At 37.2% G+C, this 15948-nt stretch overlaps 1 protein-coding gene across 1 annotated transcript; it reads right to left on the bottom strand.

Annotated features, from left to right (window-relative positions):
- Positions 1-567: 567 nt before the first annotated feature.
- LOC124180541 (transcription factor SPT20 homolog) lies at positions 568-8691 on the bottom strand. Its single transcript, XM_046566182.1, has 7 exons — positions 7549-8691; positions 7119-7387; positions 5462-5879; positions 4182-4688; positions 3663-3913; positions 2891-3135; positions 568-1835 (listed from the first exon to the last, which is right to left on the bottom strand). The coding sequence occupies exons 1-7, from the start codon at positions 7660-7662 to the stop codon at positions 1516-1518; spliced, it is 2124 nt and encodes a 707-aa protein (XP_046422138.1). The 5' UTR covers positions 7663-8691; the 3' UTR covers positions 568-1515.
- Positions 8692-15948: the final 7257 nt, after the last annotated feature.

Consider the following 15948-nt stretch of genomic DNA (forward strand, 5'->3'; position numbering starts at 1 on the left):
CCTTTTTCAGACTTAAACCAAAACACGTATTAAGAATATATTACATTTTTCTTTGCCGTTATATTTTGCTGTCTGGTCACTTTATTTCGTTCAGGAACTCATTTTAGTTGCGTTGCAACCTTAGGTTTGCAACAATATGTATGAAATGGACAGTAGCAATTTACGAAAGTAGAGTTATTCAGAGTAAGATGGACATAGGTAAGAGGGGGCCCACAGTATAGTTTCTTGTGTACTTTATTGTTTTGGATTATAGTGTAGGCCATCTCACCCGGAATTATCATAATTGACCGAGAAAAGTGTTTAGTTCATAGGAAAACTTCGGCCAATGAAATTTTAGGACTTTGATAGCATCTCGAATAGTGTTTTCTGTTATTTTAAAAACTCCAAAGTACATACTTTTATATCATCGTCAAGATAGATCAGTTGCTAAATTAAATGCTCTAATAAAGTATCCATTGAGCAAAATCCATAGCTCAAACTGTTCGAAAGTTGTGAACCTCGGTTCGATAGTCAATTTTATATACAAACATTTAGTGGCTAAACTATAATTTTACACCAAAAACTATATATTTTCGGAGAGAATTCAGTTCTCTCAAAATGTCATTTATTCCAATTTGCTTCGTACTAACGTCCAAGATATTAATTATATATTCGTATCAAAACAAATGGTTTTTTTTTATATTACAATTCATTACCCAATGGTACAATGAAGTTACTAAAATATTACATCTGCTACTGAGGAGTATCTCTACTACTATGATAATTCGTTATACAGTAGAACCAAGATTATCCGAAATTATCGGGATTGAGTTTAATTTGGATTAGCAAATGTTCGGATAAAAGCACAGTAATGTTAGACAGGATGATAAAAAATTGTGAATGGACTTCGTCTGATATTTTTTTCACAATAGCGGATTTATGTAATCTCAAATTTTGGGCCTTTGTCCAGTTAATGTAAACGCGATTTGCAATCTACCTGAGTAAATCCAGCATCCGGACCGAAGTATGGATTTCATACACAACTTGTGCCCTTATCTACGACATTCAATGTGAAATTTTGGTCGATGGTGAATTTAAGAGTGGGAGAGGGGGAGGTGTATAACAAAATGGCTCAACGTAATATCTGAAGGACCCCAGTCTATGCGTACTAAGCGCCTAAAATCAATCACAATATATACATATATATGCTCCGAATATTTACTTATGCTTAAGTGAGGTTCTTATAACTAATTTATACTGATTTTTTACTACACCTGTCGATTATGGTTTTCCCGATTGAAAATTGTTCACTGGGATATGGAAAAAGGGTTGACGATAATAAATATCGTGTTAAAGCTAATATTCACATCGTGGATGAACCAATTATTTTTTAAATTCGATGGCAGTAATAGATGAAGTTGTAAATGACAAGTAACGTAATGTATGTAGGATCAAAATATAAAAAGATAAATATGAATGCTAGTAATCTTGGTGATATTTGTGCACGTAATATACGCTTAGATTAGAATTTTGGCCCTAAAAGTTCCACATATAGGGTTCGTAGTTTAATGGATCTGGCTGCTCAATATGATTTGTGTGGCTGTTGGTCCCAACCATACAAGGAGGATACGCAACAGCAGTGTTTCCCTGACTGGAAACTGGGGGTCCAACAATAGATTGAGCTAGTCTGCAATCCGATCTCTGCTGCATTAAGAGTTCCATAGGTTGCAAGGGTTGTGAACCTGGAGGAACTTGCGATTCTGCCATAGGCAGTTGCTGTGGATGTGATGATGGATGAGGTGCAGACATGTCTTCCACTGGATGCATAATGTTAGGGCCTGAAACATAATTTGCCACTAAGTGGCAATTTACAATATTGCATTACTCCATTTTGATTGGTAAGGAGACTTTAGCAAATATTGGTAACTGGTAATATGCGATGTGTTTTTGAGCAGTGATACTCAAGACAGTAATTAATTTGTACCCAACATTTTTTGTCTATATGGTCCGTAGTTTTCCTGAAAGAACGGTAAAAATTAAGGCAAGCTTTTTGAATAACCGACTCCGTATGCGCAAGATAATTCAATTCAATTTTCTGTTCGTGACAGAGGTTCTGAAATAAAATTGTTCTGAAGAGGGCCCTCATCCGGGCTAAAACGTTAACACAAAAAAAGTTTTTTTTGTTTATGACCTTCATATCCAAGAATAATATTACTCATAATTCAACTCCATTGGTCAACAAGATCTTGCTGTGGCATATTTTGGTTGGTAAGGTCAGAGGAGCCAAGTTATTTGAAACAGGGTATGAGATATTAAACTCTCCCATGTTCACAGGCATATTGAAATTATGTTGCTATGATGACTCATACCAGCTATTACTGATCGTCCAAATAACAATAAGAATGCTCCAAGCCTTCCTGAATCCCTACATCAATTATTTAAAATCTGCTTAGCCCAAAAAATTCGCATAACCTACGTCAGGTACCAGGTGCTGGATTTGAAACTGAAGACCTTTTTCTTTTTCCACTGCTGAAAACTTTCTTCCTTAAGAATTTTCGCTATGATATCATGTATATTTTCATATCATATATCATATATTTTCAATAGAAATATATAGTAGTCCAAATACATATGGTTAAAACAAGCATACCTAATAAAAATGTATTTTTAAAATTACCGTGCTTATACCTAAATTAACCTTGTTTTCAAGTATTCTGTCGTCTTTTTAAACAGAGCTTCGAGTATTTAATGTGACCAGAATAAAGTTTTGTTTAAAGTACGATACTTTTTTTGGTATCTTCACTAATAAAAAAGTTATTGCATTTATTTTTAATATTTATACCTGTACGAAGATTTCTGACTTTGATTTTCTATAGAATGCTTAATTTGAAAAATGATGAGAAAAACTTACGTGGAGGCTCATGGAATTGCATGGTGTTCTGTTCAGTAATCATATTTGCTGGCGGGGGAATGATTTTCAATGGTGCTGGTTCTACTTTTTTCTTCCGAGAACCTCTTTTTATCGTCTCAGTAGTCGATTGTTTATATTTCTTATCACTAGAGGATTTTTTCTTTTTTTCACCAGGCAGTTTTGGTTTATTAGGGCGATTACCGCTTGGCTGCCATAAATGAACAGTATGCACTGCATTTCCCTCTCTGCGAAAAAACAATATGTTTCAATTACATAGATGAGAGTATTTCAGATTAAAAATTTTTTCTATTTTTCTCCAGGCACATGCAAAAAATGCTTGCTTCTCGTCTAAAAATAAGTCTCAAAAAGACTGGGCACTGTAAAACCAGTTCAGGGTGAAATGCTGATATAGAAGAATGTTGAAGGGGTGCTAATCTAGATTTTACATATTTAAAAAAAAATTGTTTTCGCACACCATAAAACTGATATTACAGCGTTTTTGCGGCTTCCTTTTGGGATCAGAAGTAAGCATTTTTGCATGCACCTGTAGAAAAACGGAAAATTTTTTAAATGCCAAACACCCTAATATAAATAGTTACAATTAATTTCTATCAATTTCTTAAGGTAAATCCTCTATTAGGATTTCAAATTTTTAAGACTTGAAAGGTCAGATTATGAAATGTATTCAGCTTAACTTAAATACAGATTTTCGATTATTTGAATACTTTTCCAATTAATGAAATAAGGAACCATTTGAAATGGCATTGTTTACCCTTGTTTCTTTCCAAGTTTCCAACTGTGAATCCCAGCTTTGTGTAGCCGTTCTCTAATTGTATCGACACTACACCTCAAGCCTAATGCTGGTGCAACATACTTTGCTGCAGTCAAGGGGTGTTGAGTAGCCATTGCAATTATTGCTTCATCCTGTTCTTTCGTTGTTATACGTCGTCGACCTTTGCGTTCTTTTGTTTGTACATTGCCTTCTTTGTGCCATCTTTCTAGCCATCGTTTTACTGTCCGTTCCTGTTGGGTAATATTCTATTTGATAAGTACTGTACAATTGTATGATTCACGAATAAAAATAATAATCTTAATAAGTATTATATTGACATACACAATCTTTCTAGGGTGCTTGATTTCGAGTATGGATGCATCTTCATAAAAAAATGTACGCATTTTCAGACTTTAGCAAAATATACATACCCACGAATTATACTAATAATGAATGTTTAAAAGTTTTTGAATTATATTTGGAAAATCCTCATTCAATCTATCATTAATAATAATTTACCGATCTGTTGATAGCCAATGCTATGGACAAGGTTGACAGTCCTGCTTCTGACATTCCGATCATTCGATTCCTGATTTCAACACTAGTTTCCAAAGTACCCTTTGCTTTGCCACCTTTTTTCTTTCTGTGCTTAAGAGATCTTTTATTATCTTTCTTCAGAGTATTTTCATTCAACTCTCCATCTTCGTCAGATGCATGACTATTGCTGATTGAATTACTTGAGTTTGAACAACTATCGATTCTCGAAATTTTTGCTTCTTGATGGGTAGGCAATAAATTGGTTTGGGACGCTTGCTGCTGTTGTTGGTTAAGTCCTTCTGATGGCTGCTGGGATTGTTGTTGATGCTGCTGTTGTGATTCAATGTTCTGATGGTGGGAATTCTGTTGTCTGGAATGTTCCTGAATCTGCTGTTCTTGCAGTTGGCGTTGTTGTTCTTGTTGAGTATGAAGTTCCTGTAGTTGTTGTTGTTGTTGAGGATGCTCATGAGTTACAGCATTGGGTTGTCCCTGTTGGCCAAAAATGAAATCTTAATAATTAAGTTTTGGTGAATTTTGAATTAAAAAAGTTACAAAGTGCCGGAAGAATTCCTATTCACTCGGCGAGTGTTCTAAAAATTTTCATCTGATTATTCAGTTATAGCTTTCAAACTAGAATTAAATAAAATTCTGGAACATTCCGTAACAGACGTTTACTTGTAAGATAAGAACAACCAAAGGCCAAGTGATCAAATCATTGGACAGCAAAGTTGCATTTAACCATTAATTTCCAATCAATGACCACACTTTTTTTATATTAGAGTAACACAATTTGCCAGAACTTGCTTCTTGTATGTGACTTTGTTGTCAAATGGTCTGAGTATTAAGCCTCTAGTACTCATTTAGCGTCCTACAAAATAGATAAACCTTTAGTTTTCTATTGTCTCACATCGTTTCGTAACTTTGTCAACAATACTTTCTTTACGTAAAAAAGTCACATGTAAATGATTTCCTCGAAAAGTGCGCTAATTACAGATTACTAATTGCTATGTTTAAAATGAAATATATAGGGAAATTATAGTATTTGTCAAAGTACTAATAAAACGACACCTCAGAAATTTCATTACTGTCATAATATCTGTAGTTCTTGAGCATGATTACTTATGTATGTTTAGTTGTATTGAAATAGCAGCTAGTAGTTTTACAAAAGATTGTCCAAGTCAATTCAATCGCTTCACTTAACCTGCAGTTGTCAGTAAAATTTCAGTCACGAAAGATACTATGATAAAACATTAGTAACTAACTTGTGGATAATGATGGCTGCCTTGAACCAGATCCAGGGGCCAGTTCTGTGCAACATTGAGGCCAGGATGCTGGTAAATCGGTTGTTGAGCAAGGGTGAGACAGCTACTAAATGGTATTGGACTCGCCTGTATAGCCTGACTAGATATTTGTAAATTGTTATTTTGTGGTTGCTGAACATTTTGCTGTGACGGAAGTACAAATCCAGGTTGTATATTGGGTTGTCTCAAAGCCTCGGTTGGAGCGCCATCACCGATGTACAGATCTTTAGACTTGGTTTTCCTTGAAAGGGTTTTTCTTTTGTTTGCAGTTGTACCTTTTTTCTCTTTCCTTCTTTCTTTGGAAGACTTTTTCCTTCCTAACTGTGTACCAGTAGGCCGCCATACCGATTGTTGAATCACCACGCTATCCGCTTCACTGCTGGAAACATCGCAAGTGTACCAAGCGATGGAAAGCTATGTTAAAACCCAGAAATAGAGTACCATGGTAGTTATTTGCCGCATTTTCCAAATTATTATAGATTCTTCTGTGCAATGATTTCGTTAACTCAGTATCAAAACCATTTAAATTATAATATTCCATTCTAATTGTTTACAGATGTGTATGAAAAGATAAATTTTCCAAAATACATTAATAATGTTGAGAGTTGTTTCAACTTGAGTTTAGCAATATACTTGGAACAGAATGTCAGTGATAAATGTATAATTAATATTTTATCACCATTTGAGCTTTTCATACAAAGGCCGCAACTGCCAAATTAACTTTAATTAAAGAAAATCCAACATTTTTTTCGGAATATACAAAGTAAGGACTGCTATATCAATTGAATATGAAATGGTATTTTTAGTAATAGTTGCAACATAAGAGCTTTCAAAAAAAGTGTGCATTAAAAGTCACTCATTCAATAGAAACTTTAGAAGTTTAAACAGTGTCAATAAAATTAAATAAAATGAAATCAATTCCTCTTCAACATGGGACGAAAATATTACATTTCTCAAGTGATAGCGTTTTTGTCTGGTTGCACTCAGCGTTAAGAGACGGTGCCTTGGCTTATCAGCCGTTTTATTGGTTTATAATTGGGAAGATTGCACTCAATGTACAGTCAAATATGTATATATAGTCTAAAATGGAAAAGTATATTGTTTCGGCTAATAGTGATTAGAACAACAATCATTATACATAAAATTACTATATCCTTTTTAAAATAAGCTTTTGCTTTAGATAAAATACATAAATACTATTAAAAATTTACCCAAAATTATAAAGCATGAGCATGGACTTGCACAAAAAATATATACATATTTTTTTTAAAGTAGTCAACAAAACTAACTTCTTGTAAGTAACAGAGATTTCTCAATTTACGCTCATTATGATTGAATTTAATTCTGATATTAGTTTCAGCATTTAAATGTGTATCTAAGGAATTTTTAATTCACCAGTTTTTGAGTCAAGTGAACGTTGTACACTTAGGTGTTTAGGACTTTAGGCTCTTTTATAGTATTCAGATAAACGGTTTCCACAAGACTATATTAAGAGTGCCAAGATTTTGTTCATCTTATAAGGATATCCTTTCAACATCGATTTCACAATTTCACTTCTTCGTCCAAATAGAAATACAATTAGGTTTAATAACGATAACAATAATCATTGTCTACCAACCCTAAAGGAATTCTTTGCATGTGTTTTCGTGAAGGGCTCCAATTGTGTATTCCAGCTTTATGAAGTCTTTCTCTGACAGTATCGACAGAACAGGACAATCCCAGTGCTGGTAGAACAGCTTTTGCTGCAGTTATGGGTGTCTGCGTAGCCAAACGAATGATCGCTTCATCCTGCTCAGAGGTCGTAGCTCTTTTGCGGCCACATCGTTCTCTCGTCTCAACAGTGCCTTCTTTATCAAAACGATTGAGCCACCTCTTGACAGTTCGTTGCTGGAGAAAAAAGTGACCCATGAAGGATTATCAAATTGAAAAATGATGGCAAAATATTGGTAAAATTTTTTTTTAGTGGTACAGAAGAGAAACAAAATTTTCACTTTGAGATCAACTGTCTTAAAGTCTCTTCTACAAAAGTTCGTATATGATATACTTACAGAACAGTTGACTGCCGCAGCTATTTCTCGAAGGCCCAAGCCAGCTTCGTACATCCCAACCATTCTATTTCTTAATTCTGGAGTAGTTTCGTGTACACCTCTTGTTTTCCCCATTTTAATGATGGATTTTGTATTTTACGTTTGCCGTAAGAAATTCAAACTAGAGTCCACCGTGACGTCACAAGGAAAATAAAACCACGTGACAAATGCCAGTATGTTTGTAATTTGGTTATTAATATGGTAATTACGTTCGTCGAATGGACGTTTTTATAATTATTTGGCTCATTTAGAGTCCCATTCATGGTTCATATACAGCTCTAAGCATTCTACGTACTGATTCATCTTGCCGTCTGTAACCTTTTCATTCAGCAAATCAACGCTGTGTTCGCGTTTACTTCGTTCGGTGCATCGACAATTCCAGCCAGCCAAAGATAATCTCGTTGGTTAACTGACCATTGAACATTTCCTCCATTTTACGTTCTGTATAGCCTTGTCATGTGGACGTTTCACCCATTAATACCTCTCTTTATTACACTGGTCAATATTATTACAACAAATTTATGAAGAAGCACCATTTCTAGCGCAATGCAGCAGGTAGACGGTGAAAATTCTTCCTGTTAATTTGATTTCAACTGCAGAGTCCCACAGAGTCCGTTGAAATACTTTTGTCCGCTATCTACCGGTTTTACCACCTCGTGTTCTCCCAATATTTCCCTCTCACTCTCTCCCTCTCTCTCTTTTCTCTCTCTAATTCAACTCATTGCTTGCTCGCTCAAGCACTAGTTATTGTAAACACTATAAGCGATAAATCTATGTTTACTGAGTATACAGATTTAAATCATAGTCCGTTCCTTCCAAGGGTATTTCAATCACACCCAATCATCTTCGCACTGCTAAATTCTGCTCGACTTTGCAGCTTCAACACACCGTCAATAGCTATTTGAACGACTGTACCAGACTCGACAGGAGAAGTACAGTCAGTCTATGAGTGACAGAATAATCATAAATTCAATTTGAATGCAGCTTTCTTTCACAACTTTCAGAAATTGACATAATAGTTCCATTACTTCAGGTATGTCGAGTGTAAGATATACCATGAAATATCGTATCTATTCAATGATACGATATGACGACCGAATACCCTGGAGCAAGGTTATTCCGGGTTACGTCGGGAAAATTCGCGTACCTTCGCCGGAATTGTATTGACCCAGAATGCTTATGCCCTCCCCTCAGCTCGCTCGCCGGCATGTCGGCATGCTTACGGTAATTCATTCGCTATCATTGTGAGCTATTAGCAGACCCAAATTAACCGTAGGGCTGAAAAGGCTATAGCCTATATGGGCCTTCGAAATTTTGGACTTTTTAATTTTCGAATCCAAATTTTTCAACATTGAATTCTCAAATTTTTAAAATAGGAAGGCAACGAAAGTAGATGCGCCTAATTCAAACATCGGTATCGCAGTAAAATGTTACCTGAGGTTGACGGTCACAAATTGCAGTGGAGAGAAGTTGTTCTCATTAGTAAAGAGGGTAAAAAATGTCTTGTGTTTTAAGATATTACAGAATAATCTCAATCTCGATCTCTGTTAAGTATAGAGAGTGAAATCATTCGTAATTTAGATTTGAATAATGTGACACATGATTTTGCCAATTTGAGAGAATGAAAAAATATGAAATATAAGTACTCAGCATCGCAATAATAATGTGTTTCCTTGTGCAATACTATTTTATATGTGTACTCAAACCTAACCCTCCGTCGGCCGAGTGGTTTTTTACTGACGTTGCCGGCCAACGTGTACAATTTCCACTTGGGCTGTATTTCCCCCACTTAGGGCTTTTCAAAAATTCAGGCGCATACTAAATATTCCAATAGTTTGCATTACGAAATTTTCAATTAGTCAATCAGTAGAAATTGTTAAACAATGCAAAATTCCCGAGACACCGATAAGTAAGAAAGTCAGGATAGAGGATATCGTTTATGTTGGCCGGCGGAGGATTAATTACATAAGAAAAATATTATCATCAAAATGTTTTTCTCAACCTTAGTCGGTTTAATTTTCTGTCACCGCTTGTTGAATTTCATCTATTATATCTTTTGCATCATTTGCAGGACCTACATTCGGCCTTTTTTTTGAGCAGCTTTAGGTATCGTGCCCCTTTTAAGTTGTTTCTGATTGCTAGCGGAATTTGCTGACGTGGCAGTGGGATGACTTGGGCCATCCACGACCGCGTAGTAACGGAGCTGAAGGCTCATTCGTAACACTCAATATAATTGTTGAATTTTCAAAATAATGTATCAGGTTTATTAAAGTGGACGAGGAAAAACCTGGTACATCTATTTCAAGTAAAAACTATTTCAATATAAAGTATTTGTAACTTTAATCTTAACGAGAATCTTGTCGAAACTTCAGGGTAATCTTAGTATAGTTTCTAATTTGTTTTGGTTTCGTCTCGAAAATCAGGGGAAGACCAAGCCGAGACCAAGTTCGATCTTCTTTTGTCCAGCACTATTGAGGACGGAATGACAACTTTGAGAAACGTGTAACCATGTTCTAGATCATATCAGCAAGTCGATGTTCACTACAATTTTGTGTTTGAATTAAAATTCGTGTTGCATTCTTTAAAATTTTTTAATGTAGATCAGATAAAAGTTTCGTGGATATGTCATTAATATAGCCCTCTGAACTACTCAGGGCTCTTGTCAAAGCAATGTTGCTTTTAATGAATCCCAACTTTTTGCTGTAGAAAGGTTACTTTGAAGGTTAATTGGTTATAACCTAAGACTTTGAATTTTTCCATTTATGTTTTTTGTTCGTATCGAAAATTTATGGGCATGTCCACCGTGTATCGGTAAACCATCGGGGGCTAGAATTTTTCTGCTATTTTGGTATAATGTAGTACGTACTACTATACTGACAATAGTATGAAAAAATCAGAGCAATACATTGATTAATTTTTCAACTCATTGGAACAGATTTATTTTCGAATTTTAATCGTATCGCATGGCAGAAGCTACAATTCAGTTTTTGAAGTACGCTTCGCTATCAAAAACATAGACATAAAATATCATCCAAAAAGATATATTTTCACACTTATATAACCACTATCCCATATTTTTTCTTTTCCAATTTGATTTGATATTAAAATTTTTTATCGGTACATAATGAAAAGTTTACAATTAGGGCTTTTTGTTTCATTTATTGCATCTGTTAATATGTTAATACGGGATGATTAACATTTGTAGGCGGATGTCTTATAGTTCACGAAACTCTATGCCAAAAGTCCATTACTTGAAATACGTAAATACTTATCGTTACAAAACAAAAAGAATTTTTTTTCGTTAGTTTTTTACATTTTCTTTTGAGCTGCTGATTACTACGTTTCCAAAAATTGAAATATCAATTCTGGAACTGCAGAATCGTATTTCTAGCATTCTGATGATTCCTTATTATTATTTATGTACGATAGGTTGGGTAGGGTACTTCCATTTCATCCTCAAACTAGCATAAGGGCGAGGGAAGTTCACACAAAAGTGTTTTAGCTGGAAGCCTTAGGGTACTGAGAGGAGCATGAGAGTATCAATCCAAGGAGAGTTCTACTTACAGATTCCTGTTACCGACACTTACTGACATCCTCCCCAGACTCAAAACCTTCTCCGCGATGACATCATAGTCTGCCGTATCGACTTGAGGTCAAAATCGCGCAACCTTACCGACAATTGTATCAGTCGACGGTCAGAATTGCACTGCTTTACCGATAATTCTTATCGGTCAAGGGTCAAAATTGTGCTGCCCTTACCGACAATCTTACCGACCGAAGGCCAAGGTCTCAATGTTGTGCCCGCCTGCCAACGGTCGAGGTTGCAGCGGGGGGCGTGAATGTTTTTACCAACTCGGATGTCGGTAACCGTTCCGCATTCTTTTCCCATGATAGGACTGCTGATGTGTAACATCAACCACCTCACATTCCTTTCCCACGTTATCAACCATGCGACATTCCAAAATTATTGGTTCTGAGCATTGTTTTTCACCAACTTGGATGTCAGTACGTTATCATCAACGTGACATTCTTTTTGGCTTGTAACTGTAATGTGAATAGAATGCAAGGTCGACCGATAGCTGCGGTAGTATACATTTAGAGCTATGGATCTGCGGTGTTGGGTTACTATCGCTCTAGGAATGCAAAACATGACTCCGTTTGAGTACAGCTCGGTCAAGGATGGAGAGCAAGTTTGAATCTTACATAAACTTCATATTGAAACAAACAATCCCTCTTAAGAGCTAAGGTGAAGGTGTGAAATTAATTCATGAATATCCTTTAAAAATAGTTTTATTGAGTACAATTTTCAGGGTACAGTTGAAAATCACTTCACAACGATAGTACAGCAATTTTATTCAACAGTATCGTAACCAGGATGATATATTCACCAGGAATGCGCGACCGTTCTTGTACATGTTTCTGCGCAGTAACAGAAGTCGTATACCCTCGCCATCCGAACAGTATCGTGATTTTGTAGCCAGTTTTGAAGTAACAAAAGGTTTTGTGTTGCACAGATTGCGTTGGGTAATGTATGCACGTCATATCTTAGAGACACAGTTGAAGTTTTTTGCAAGGTTTGAAGTGACGGACAACCGAAGTCCAGCAAATTGATGATTTGAACTTTGGGGATAATTTTAAGCAACCAATCCTGTTTTTCTTCTCCTTTTACGTACACGGTTTCAGCTTTGAACAGCCTGTTTTCAATGATCCATTCAACTTCTTCAAACGGTATATTTCCACAGCTCCAAGGTAAACCGTGAAAATCGCGTTCCATCCAAGAATTTTGGCTTTTGTATTTGACGTCCAGACAATCCCATTCGTAAAGTGCCTTGACGAAAAAAAATGATGGAGATGCTTTCGAGTAGATTGAAATTATAGCCAATTCTTTCAATCTGAAGGTATTGTTGAAAGGTCAATGTTCACAAGAACCTTGTTAAGTCAACTTGTCAGTCGCGCGCCTTACAACTCACGCACTGCAACAAGCGTTTCACGTTTTCTGGTCGCGCGCCATAGAAGAAAGCGTTGCGTCACACGCGCCGCTCACGCCACCCACGCAGCCGAGTGCGTCGCGCAATCAGCCAACGTAGTTTCCCGCTGCTGAAGACCAACCGAGGCTGCGATAAGAGACCACCGATCTCACCGATCGGCAGGACACTTCGGTCTCGCCGAAACTGACCAGACGTACGACCTACACTGCTACGCTACGATCACAGACCAGCACGCAGACTTTTGACACTTCATCGCTGCAGCCTCCACCGCGGTGCAACAGGATTACGACTACCCCTTCCCCCGCGTGGCAACCAATGAACTAACTGCCTTGTATAGTCTACGAAAGCCTTGTATATCAACGATAAGCTCCATCTTTGAATTGTGCGAGATGGTGGGAACGGGTCAGCTTTTATACCAACTTTTTCACCCCACCACTGAGTGGGTTGTATTCTAAAATACGATCGTGAACAATCAAGCAATACGCCGATGTTTCAGCGGGAAAGTTAGCTCTAGCTTTAAATGCAAGACGGATGTCGACAGGTCCGTACTTCAGAGATCCGTTTTGTTTTGAACAGTCGTTAACGAATAAGGGGACGTCTCGAAGAAATACACTCTTTGTCAACAACGGCCCGGGGTTCTTGTCGTAGTAGGTAGCTTAGAAGTTTGCGTACATCTCGTACAGGGGTGCGTACAGATTATGACTCATGTTGAGGTTCAGGATACCGTACGGATAAGATTGAGAGTTTAAAAATAGCTTGACGTCCGTGATATTGCAATGATCGAAATGACTTGCGTTCTTGCCGGTCTTGTTCTTTCGACTTGTTTGGAAACCCAAAATGACGTACCGAGGTTTTTCAAGCTGAGTGGAAGCTTTCACAGTCCAAACGTTTTTCGATGTTGTGGCAAGTACGGGATATTCGTATAATTCCCTTATTATTAGCCGTTCCACTGCATTGAACATGATTTTGAGTTCCTCCTTTTGAGTCTGCATGATTGCGTTGACGTCAGTTTTTGATCTCGACAAAATTAACTCATGTTTAGTGTTAACAACGATCTTGCGGTAGTCTTCAGCGAAACCCAATATCATGCTGAGCGGTATCAATACGTCACAATTACCCTCGGCTTCGGTTAATTTTTTCTTCTCTTCTGTATCAAGCCATCCAGCGTTCTCCATCAGCCAAGTCTGACCAGGGTGCAGGGAAGCGTAACCCTTCATGAGACTTGTCAAGCCAACGTTCTTGCTTCTATCAATCTCAACTGCATTAATTTCATAGCGAATTTCTTCAAATAAATGACAGATCGCGTTGTTTACAAGCTGTGTGTTCACAGTAGCTGTACCATCAGGCTTGAGGAGTCGTCCATGGATATGTACCGAACTTTTGCTGGGTAATATGCATAAATCCTGATGCTGAACGGTGATTCGAATTTCATCGCTGTTGTTGAAAGTTGACGAGGCGTAAGGTTTGTGAGCGTGAATCTCGTAATGCGCAACAAATTCGTCAAAGACGACTGGTGTTTGAATGTTTAAGATTTCTTCGTCCATGGTACGTAACAGATGATAAAACAACAAAATGGGATTTTCAGTTGTCGGAAATTCCTTTCCCAAAAGGTGTCAGTTTCAGACCCAGAGATATCAGGAACTCCACGTTCCAAGGTGTTAACGGCTCGAGAATCGATCGATGACTGACTTGATCGTGGCATGCCGACTTACAACCTCATATACCTACTCTTTGACAGTCTGTTATACAAATTGAACATAATGGTCCACGCAATGAGAAATTTGCTGAAAATCATCTACTAAAATCGGACTGTGACGTAGGCGCTTGACGGAAAATATATACCTTTAATGCTCCGTGGTTCCGTGCCTCTAACGCCAATGCGGAAACCGCCATTTTCAAATTGTCTTCAACATGGCCGCTATGCCGGACGTGGAGGGTCTGGAGCGATCGAAACGCTACCTGAATGCTATATGAAAAAAGGTACCATATTCGTAGTCAGAGATTGTGCTCCTCTTTAATGTTCCTTGGGAATGACGAACAGGAACAAACTGATATGTTTATATAACCCCGTCAGAGGAGTGCTCTAAGATGACCGAAGCGGTCTAGTCGGGAAAAATCCTAGCTCATAACTTTCGCTGTCTCCTACCCTCCTGGTGCTACTCATAGTTACTTCAAAACACCTCTCTAAATCTGCTATCGATTGGACGTAATTTACTCTGCACCAAAAACTGGAGTGGGACATTGGTTCAAATTAAACTCTCAGGCACACACTTGCATATCCTAAACACATATAGACCTCCTAATAAATTCTTTACGCGCGCAGAATGGAAGGTACTTCTCCAAACCCTCGCTCAATTCGAAAATCATTCTGCATGGGGGAGTCAACTTCTGAACTAAGATGAGAAATTCTTACTGGACGCATTCAGTGTCCTATCCCGCGTGTCTTTTTTTTTTGTTTCGTTGAACTTACTCCGAACCCAGCCACACAGTCTAACCTAATCAAGACACACCCATAAGTGGAGAGACTTCGAGTCTAAAGAGTGGCACTTTGGAACAATCATAATCGGAAATATTTGAATGAAGTCAACTCACGTTTGAAACTCCTGGAGATACCAGGAGTAATTAAAGAGTACTTTGGCACATCCTCGATTGGGGAATACCCACTGGCAAGAAGAAGAAGAAGAACAACCCCGTCAAGACGCCGTACACTCTAATTATGCAAATTCATTTTGAGTCAAATTCAGCAATATTAATCTAACTCCATTAAATCGACAAAAATAATGTTATCTAAATAGATGCACAATAAACATGCACCTGCTTTACTCTTAACAGGATTAGAAACCTTTTCTTCATGCAAAAGACAGGAGAAACAATCGAAGAAGTTAACCAAAGAATCAAGATTTGTAGTTGTTCCTATATGTTGTACCTTATGTACTTTGTGTACATATTTTTGATACATTACTCATACCGTTGACTGAAGATATATGTCTCCAGTCGTGCTCATACCTTCATTGCGAATGAAAATGCAGCTGACGTATAAAAATAATTTATTAATTTACGTTAGATTTTCGTGGTTTTTTAAAAATGTAGTTTATTTGCATCGGAAAGCCCAGACAGTTTTGCACAAAAATATCACTTGTAAACATTTTTTGGAAATAAGGTATCACTCGATTGTTACTACTGTTCAAGTCCATGCTGTAACAAACTCCGATGAACCTCAGGCTTTCATTATCATAAAAGTAATAATAAAAAAAAATTAAAGACGTTCATGGCTCCTTTTTTCAACTTCTACTTATATTACCTGGTTAGATTGCGATTTTATACACTGACCCCCAAACACAAGATTGTTCGGAAATTTATTACCATGCCCAGA

The sequence above is a fragment of the Neodiprion fabricii genome, chromosome 1 (genome assembly GCF_021155785.1).
Source record: "Neodiprion fabricii isolate iyNeoFabr1 chromosome 1, iyNeoFabr1.1, whole genome shotgun sequence".
Classification (NCBI taxonomy): Eukaryota; Metazoa; Arthropoda; class Insecta; order Hymenoptera; family Diprionidae; genus Neodiprion; species Neodiprion fabricii.

Excerpts from the sequence above, each read along its gene's own strand:
- LOC124180541 (XM_046566182.1), bottom strand. The coding sequence starts at position 7,662 with ATGGGGAAAACAAGAGGTGTACACGAAACTACTCCAGAATTAAGAAAT. Across the intron at positions 7,388-7,548 it reads CTGCGGCAGTCAACTGTTCT|CAACGAACTGTCAAGAGGTG; the intron begins GTAAGTATATCA and ends TTTTTTCTCCAG. Across the intron at positions 3,914-4,181 it reads CATTGGCTATCAACAGATCG|GAACGGACAGTAAAACGATG; the intron begins GTAAATTATTAT and ends ATTACCCAACAG.